The sequence below is a fragment of the Aegilops tauschii genome, chromosome 6 (assembly GCF_002575655.3).
Source record: "Aegilops tauschii subsp. strangulata cultivar AL8/78 chromosome 6, Aet v6.0, whole genome shotgun sequence".
In the NCBI taxonomy this organism is placed as follows: domain Eukaryota; kingdom Viridiplantae; phylum Streptophyta; class Magnoliopsida; order Poales; family Poaceae; genus Aegilops; species Aegilops tauschii.
The window spans coordinates 50,568,796-50,577,294 of record NC_053040.3 but is presented as its reverse complement, the minus strand read 5'-3'; the positions used below and the strand labels follow the sequence as shown (position 1 = coordinate 50,577,294).

General features: G+C 48.8%; 1 protein-coding gene across 1 annotated transcript; it reads left to right on the top strand.

The window, feature by feature from the left end:
- Positions 1 to 1,465: 1,465 nt before the first annotated feature.
- LOC109731503 (uncharacterized) lies at positions 1,466 to 2,963 on the top strand. Its single transcript, XM_020290683.4, has one exon. The coding sequence runs from the start codon at positions 1,726 to 1,728 to the stop codon at positions 2,935 to 2,937; it is 1,212 nt and encodes a 403-aa protein (XP_020146272.1). The 5' UTR covers positions 1,466 to 1,725; the 3' UTR covers positions 2,938 to 2,963.
- Positions 2,964 to 8,499: the final 5,536 nt, after the last annotated feature.

The window sequence follows — 8,499 nt, the reverse complement described above, 5'->3', positions numbered from 1 at the left end:
ACGTATTGCAGAAAAAAAAATAGTTGCTACGTAGTTGAGGAATAGTAAAAGGAACAAAGAATGATGATGTCCTCGTTTTAGCCTTGCAAGGTAGATGCTCCGTAGTACAGGAATATATATATATATATATATATATATATATATATATATATATATATATATATATATAATTTATTATTAAAGGTATGATTGATTCTTCCTCCAAAAAATTCGTCCGTGCTTTGTACGTCCGTTTCGTCCGTCATCTATTCGTTCTTCTATTTTGAAAACATGTGTACGTTGAGGTGGTTATTTTCAGATCGTGCCGCCGTATTGGGCCACGAGGCCACCAGGTGGCTTTCCAATTGATTTTCCTTATGGGCCGCCGCAGACTCCCCTAAAAAAACTAACGACCAGACATTAGTCCATTATTATGGGAGGAGAAGAGAGAGACCATGGGATTGTACGTTTCCTAATTATGAGAGGGCTCCTGATTAAAATATGCCGGAACATATAAGGGATTAAGGGGATGTTTGCTGTCAACTAATTAAGCTTAAATGCATGCATTCAGTTATGGCTACGCCTTGGAACGGAAAGTGCAAAAGCGATTAATTTCCAGATCCACAAACCGTTGATGATGAATAAAATTTAGAAGTTTAACAAATATTGAAGAAAAAACGAGGTTCTAGAGTACATATTCAATTTTTTTGGAAAATAAAAGCTTTATTACCTCAACGCCAGCCACGTTATATGTTTTGTACTATAGAAAAAATCCTCAGTTTTTTCTATTATATCATCAGGAGAATGTAGGCTCTTTGTTCAACGATTATAATCTTATCGAGCACGAACGGCGCTTGACGACCAAGTTCCTTCACCCGGTCAATCCTGGTTGATGTCAACTGATGTTTACTCCATAGCGAAGTATAACTCGCAAGGGTAACACTCGCGTCTAGCTCGATGATATTGGGTTTTTGTCATAAATTGTCACTTGCTCAGACGCAATTCGATGGCATGTGTGTCATGTTATGTACCAACTAATTGTTTTTGGATTGATTAGGGTCGAACACATTATGATCATGCAAACACTGCGGCCAATGTAGGCAAGACAGGAAAAAGGATAAGCGGCAACACGTGTGAGGTGTCGTGTTGACGTAGGGGGCATGGACCTTTGAAAGTAAGGGTTAGCTGAGTTGATATTTTTTTCACCCGTTGTAATGCACGGGCATGTTTGCTAGTAAAAGGATAAAAGAATGGTGCAGTAGAACCATAGGTAGCCAAAGTTTTTTTTAGACAAAGGTAGCCAAAGTTGAACGCTACTTTCTTGCACCATTAATCACGAATCGGCAGCAGCACCACGGATCGGCAGCCCGATCACTCTCACGACAGAAAATAAGTCATCAGGCGGCCGGCCTCACAGCCCACCACAGCCCAGTGCTTCAGAAGGCTCGGAAATAAGCCTGCGGAGCAGCGGCCCTTTTGATGTTGGTTCGACTTCGGCCGGTTTTGATGAGCGAACAGGCGCAAATGAATGCTACGGGGGGATGGAGTGATCTCACTCATTTATACGATTAATCGGACGGTTTAGGATGCCAAATCACTGTGGAGGCTCCTAACTAGCTGAGTTATACTGTTTAGTAATTCCTTCTTCATTGCATTATCAATAAAATCCCTAGTTCACTAAAAAAATTAGCATCCCGCATAGCCCTAAAAAAAATAGCATCCCGCATCAGCCGTGAGGAGCGTGAGATGAGTAGCCCCCGCCGCCACCCTTGCCCGGCGGCGGCGCCCCTGGATGACGACGACCTGCTCTCCGAGATCCTCCTCCGCCTACCCCCACTGCCATCCTCCCTCCCCCGCGCCTCTCTCGTCTGCCGGCGCTCGCGCCTCCTCGTCTCCGACCCTCGCTTCGCCCGCCGCTTCCGCATCCACCACCGCCGCAACCCTCCCCTCCCCGGCTTCCTTCACACAGGCTTTGACACAGCCTTTCGCGAGATCTCCTTCGTGCCTACTCTGGAGCCCCCCAATCGTGTCCCGTTCGGGCACTTCTCTTTGATGTTCGACGGCAGCAGCGGCGGCGGCCCCTTGGCGCTCCTTGGATGCCGCCATGGCCTGGTACTCGTCTACCACGCGTCTTGGAAACAGATCCTGGTGTGGGATCCTGTCACCGCCGACCAGCACCGGATTGCCGTCCCCCCAGGGTTTGCGAGAGATGATGAGGGGCACACCCTGCTCAGTGGAGCGGTGCTTCGTACCGCCGGAGATGCCCAACATTTTCGTGTAGCCTTGACAGTGGTGGACGACGAGGACAAACAACACAGACGAGCTCTCGCATGTGTGTACTCGTCAGAGACTGGAGTATGGGGTGATGTCGTCTCGACGCCGCTTCCATGCGAGGCTTCTGCGGGCAGGATGCTTATTACAGATAAGCCCGCTGTGCTGGTTCAGAATTCTCTTTACTGGCTGCCTACTGGGAATTTGGATGTATTTCTGGAGTTTGATTTGGAGAGGCAGATCCTAGCTGTGATATGGATGACAGTGGATTTGGTTGCCAAGGGCTGTTACGATATCTGCGTGACGTGTGCAGAGGATGGTGGTCTTGGTTTCTTCTGTGTGCTGCAGTTGGACTACATTGCCCAATTATGGAAGAGGAAGACTGATTATCATGGTGTTGCTTCATGGGTGCTAGGAAGAACTATTGAACTGGACAACCTAATTCCCTCGAATTTAGCAGGTAAATTGCCCATTGTGGTACTGGGGTTTGCTGAGGACAATAATGGGGTGTGCCTGTGGATAGGTGGCGTCTTCGCTATAGTCCATCTTGAGTCATTGCAGTTCAAGGAACTCTTTAAATCCAACCGCCTTTTTCATTGTCACCCATTCGAAAGTGTCTACACTGCAGGTAATAACACGCCTTCACATATTGGGTTTAACAAAACCAAGTTAATGTTTAATAATTGATTGGCGGAATTCTGCCGACATCCTTTTGCCTTAAGTTAGCAATTTTAAGTAGTGTCATATCACCTGTTTCTTTTACTACTTAATGGCCTCTTTTACATTAAGTGGCTTTGTTTCTGTAATATTCCTGTTCTGGTCTTTGTGCATTTTAATGAATGATTATGATCTAGATTTTTTTGTCAGTGGCATCTAGGTTATTATATGCTCTGTAGCCAGGCAGCGGTCTGCAATTGGTCTACTGTCAGCTTCATTTCTGTAATTCTTGTGGTTCAAGTCAGAACTAACACTAGTAGAAAACAGGGCTTAGGTCACAGGGCAGTTTTCACATTAGCCCCGGTTCAGTCACGAATCGGGACTAATGTGAGCATTGGTCCCGGTTCGTGAGCCCAGGGGGCCGGCCGGGGCCTCGTGGGCATTGGTCCCGGTTCGTATGGACCCTTTGGTCCCGGTTGGTGGTACAAACCGGGACCAATGGGCCACGCTCCTGGCCCACCACCCTTTAGTCCCGGTTCATACCGTGGTATTATAGGAGCATACCACATCACCTTGGCAGGAACCCTCTTCCTGGGGCGCTCGCCGTCAACATCACCAGGGTCATCTCGTCTGATCTTATACCGCAATGCACCGCATACCGGGCATGCGTTCAAATCCTCGTACGCAGCGCGGTAGAGGATGCAGTCATTAGGGTATGCATGTATCTTCTGCACCTCCAATCCTATAGGGCATACAACCTTCTTTGTTGCGTACGTATTGTCGGGCAATTCGTTATCCTTTGGAAGCTTCTTCTTCAATATTTTGAGTAGCTTCTCAAATCTTTGTCAGGTACACCATTCTCTGCTTTCCACTGCAGCAATTCCATTGTGGTACCGAGCTTTGTGTTACCATCTTCGCAATTGGGGACCCTTTTTGTCATCCTCTAACATGCGATCGAACTTCAGCTTCTCCTTTTCACTTTCACATTGTCTCTTTGCATAAACAATGACCCGGCAAAGATCATCATCGGGCACACCGTCTGGTTCCTCTTGATCTTCAGCTTCCCCCGTTGCAGCATCACCGTATTCAGGGGGCACATAGTTGTCATCATCCTCTTCTTCTTCGTTGTCTTCCATTATAACTCCTCTTTCTCCGTGCTTGGTCCAAACATTATAGTGTGGCACGAAACCCTTATAAAGCAGGTGGCTGTGAAGGATTTTTCGGTCTGAGTAAGACTTCGTATTCCCACATATAGGGCATGAACAACACATAAAACCATTCTACTTGTTTGCCTCAGCCACTTTGAGAAAATTATGCACGCCCTTAATGTACTCGGAGGTGCGTCTGTTACCGTACATCCATTGCCGGTTCATGTGTGTGCATTATATATAATTAAGTGTGTCAAAAACCATTACAGAACATCATGAATACATAAGTGACCAAATTAATGGAAGTTCATCATCACATTAAAACCAAAGTACATACATAGTTCTCATTGAACAACATATAGCTCTCCAGAGCATCTAATTAAACCATACATTGAAACTATCTAAAACATTTCAATGCAACAACAAATGCGATCATAATCGCAACTAAGGAAACAATTGATCGAACGGCATAATGATACCAAGCCTCGGTATGAATGACATATTTTCTAATTTTTCTAATCTTCAAGCGCATTGCATCCATCTTAATCTTGTGATCATCGACGATATCCGCAACATGCAACTCCAATATCATCTTCTCCTTCCTCAATTTGTTTCAATTTTTCCTTCAAGTAATTGTTTTCTTCTTCAACTAAATTTAACCCCTCGACAATAGGGTCGGTTGGAATTTCCGGTTCACATACCTCCTAGATAAAAAAATCTATGTCACGTTGGTGGGCATAATTGTCATAAACACTAAATGAACCAAACAGTTATAAAAGATAATATATACCACATCCGAATAATAGACAGGACAAGGGCCGACGAAGGCGGATACCAAAACCATCACACTATATAATAACAAACAATAATAAAAGTAAGAAAATTACACAAGTATCTATCTAAATCATACATGTAAGAACTTTTTTCTTTTAGAAAGAAGATAAGAAGAAGAGGCTAACCACGGTGGTGCCGGCGACGAGATCGGCGGGGGCAATCGACGACGGTGAGGACGGGGACGGGACAGGACGGACCGCCAAACCTAGACAAATCTTGAGGAAAATGGGGCTTGGACAAGGAGCTTCGAGAGGAGTGTGACGCCCCCGATTTGACCGTACACTAATCATGCACGCAAATGTGTACGATCAAGATCAGGGACTCACGGGAAGATATCACAACACAACTCTACAACATAAATAAGTCATTCAAGCATCAATACAAGCCAGGGACCTCGAGGGCTCGAATACAATTGCTTGATCATAGACGAGTCAGCGGAAGCAACAATATCTGAGTACAGACACAAGTTAAACAAGTTTGCCTTAAGAAGGCTAGCACAAAAGTAGCAACGATCGAAAAGGCAAGGCCTCCTGCCTGGGACCTCCTAACTACTCCTCGAAGCCGAACTCCACGTAGAATCATCCTCGGGATCTCTAGCTCCTGGACTCCAGCATCTGGTTGCGACAATCAGGTATAGAAAGGGGAAAAGAGGGACAAAAGCAACCGTGAGTACTCATCCAAAGTACTCGCAAGCAAGGAGCTACACTACATATGCATGTGTATAAGTGTAAAGGGGCCATATCAGTGGGCTGAACTGCAGAATGCCAGAATAAGAGGGGGATAGCTAATCCTGTCGAAGACTACGCTTCTGGCAGCCTCCATCTTGCAGCATGTAGAAGAGAGTAGATTGAAGTCCTCCAAGTAGCATCGCATAGCATAATCCTACCCGGCGATCCCCTCCTCGTCGCCCTGTTAGAGAGCGATCACCGGGTTGTATCTGGCACTTGGAAGGGTGTATTTTATTCAGTATCCGGTTCTAGTTGTCATAAGGTCAAGGTACAACTCCGGGTTGTCCTTTTACCGAGGGACACGGCTATTTGAATAGATAAACTTTCCTGCAGGGGTGCACCACATAACCCAACACGCTCGATCCCATTTGGCCGGACACACTTTTCTGGGTCATGCCCGGCCTCGGAAGATCAACACGTCGCAGCCCCACCTAAGCACAACAGAGAGGTCAGCACGCCGGTCTAACCCTATGTGCGCAGGGGTCTGGGCCCATCGCCCTATGCACACCTGCACGTTGCGTACGCGGCCGGAAGCAGACCTAGCCTAGTGGCGTTCCAGTCCAATCCGGCGCGCGCCACTCAGTCGCTGACGTCACGAAGGCTTCGGCTGATACCACGACGCCGGGATACCCATTACTACTCCCGCGTAGATGGTTAGTGCGTATAGACCAAATGGCCAGACTCAGATCAAATACCCAGAACTCGTTAAGCGTGTTAAGTATCCGCGAACGCCGACCAGGGCCAGGCCCACCTCTCTCCTGGGTGGTCTCAACCTGCCCTGTCGCTCCGCCACAAAGCAACAGTCGGGGGCCGTCAGGAACCCAGGCCCACCTCTACTGGGGTGGAGCCACCTGTCCTTTCAGCCCCCTCATCAGAATCACTTGCAGGTACTCAACGAGCCGACCCGACTTTAGTCACCACATGTGTCATGTATATAATGCATATAGTATATACCCGTGATCACCTCCCAAAGTGATCACGGCCCAGTAGTATAGCATGGCAGACGGACAAGAGTGTAGGGCCACTGATGGAACACTAGCATCCTATACTAAGCAGTAGGATAGCAGGTAAGGGTAACAACTGTAGCAACAATGACAGGCTATGCATCAGGATAGGATTAACGGAAAGCAGTAACATGCTACACTACTCTAATGCAAGCAGTATAGGGAAGAATAGGCGATATCTGGTGATCAAGGGGGGGGGGGGCTTGCCTGGTTGCTCTGGCAAGAAGGAGGGGTCGTCAACTCCGTAGTCGAACTGGGTAGCAGCAGCGTCGGTCTCGTAGTCTACCGGAGAAGGAGAGGGGGAAGAAACAGTAAATACGGAGCAAACAAAGCATCACAAAACATAAGGAGGCAAAACGCGGTGCTAGGTATGCCCTAACGCGGTAGTAAGCGATACCGGCGAAGCGGGGAAACATCCGGGAAAGTATCCCCGGTGTTTCGCGTTTTCGGACAGATGAACCGGAGGGGGAAAGTTGCGAGTTCGATAGGTTAGGGATGTGTGGTGGACGAACGGGCGGATTCGTCTTGTTGTTCTGAGCAACTTTCATGTACAAAGTTTTTCCATTCGTTATTTTATATTAATTTTTAAAAATTTAAATCATTTTAGGATTTATTTAATTAATTTATTCAACATTATCCAGAACAGTAAAATATGATGTCAGCATGACATCATGCTGACGTCAGCAGTCAACTGTGCATTTGACTGGGTCAACTACGGGTGGGTCCCGCATGTCATACACTTCTTAGCTTAATTAGGGTTTAGCTAATTAATTACTGTTTAATTAAATTAACTAATTAATTAGATTAATTTAATTAGGATTAATTAACTTAATTAATTTACTAATTAATTAATTAACTATTTAATAATTTTATTAATTACATTTTTATTAATTATTATTATTATTATTATTTATTTTTATGAATTATTTTTATTATTTATTTATTTATTTTTATTATTTATTTTTATTTATTAATTAATTATTTAATTTATTATTTTTTACATAAATCGTTCTGGGCAGTGGGCCCCGTTTGTCATAGGCCCAGAGTGCCGATGCGGGTTAGCGGGCGTCGGGTGCTGGGCGGAGCCGGGCGTCGGGCGTCGTCGCCCAACTGGGCGGGCGCCCAAATCGACGGGCAGGGGGGGCGCCAGCCACGGGCGTGGCGAGGCCGCCGGCGCCCACGATGCCGGCCAAGGGAGGCGGCGGAGGGCGGCGCCACGGGAGGGAGGAGAGGGCGGAGACGAGGCGAGCGGCGGTTCCGGCGAGCTGCAGCAGCTTCGGCGAGGCAGGGTAGCGAGGGACGCGGGCAAGGGCTCGGCAGGCGGGGCACGGGGTAGGGGCGACCGGCAGCGGTGGCCGTGGGCGAGGCAGGGCACGGCCACGGGGCACGGGTGGGCGCGTGCAGGGCGCGCCCCGAGCAGTGTGCAGGGGAGCGGGTGAGCGGCGTGGTGGCGCTAGGTGAGGGCGGGCGCGTGCGCGCACGACGACGCGTCGTGCGGTGAGCAGGGGAGGGCGCGCGTCGGCCGGGAACGAGGCAGAGGAGAGAGGAGAGGGGGGTAGCGGCTCACAGGGGGCCGTAGGGTTCGGGGCAACGTGGCTTGGGGAGGAGGACGAGGAGGCGACGACGGGGCATGGAAGTCTGGCGACGGGAGGGGCTCCGCGTGGCGACGTCGGCCTCAGGCCGCCGCGGGTGTCGGGGGCGAGGCGAGGCTTAGTGGAGCTCCGGGCGGCGAGGGACGGCGACGGGCCGTCGGGGGCGACGCGGCAGGCGCGGCGAGGGGCGCCGCTGAGGGAGAGGGGACGGGAGCGCGAGGATGAGGGCGGGGGCCGGCGAGGTCCAGGCGGCGGCGCGGGCGGGGACGGGCGCCGGCGTCGGCGC

Coding starts and splice junctions, on each gene's coding strand:
- LOC109731503 (XM_020290683.4), top strand. CDS start 1,726: ATGAGTAGCCCCCGCCGCCACCCTTGCCCGGCGGCGGCGCCCCTGGAT.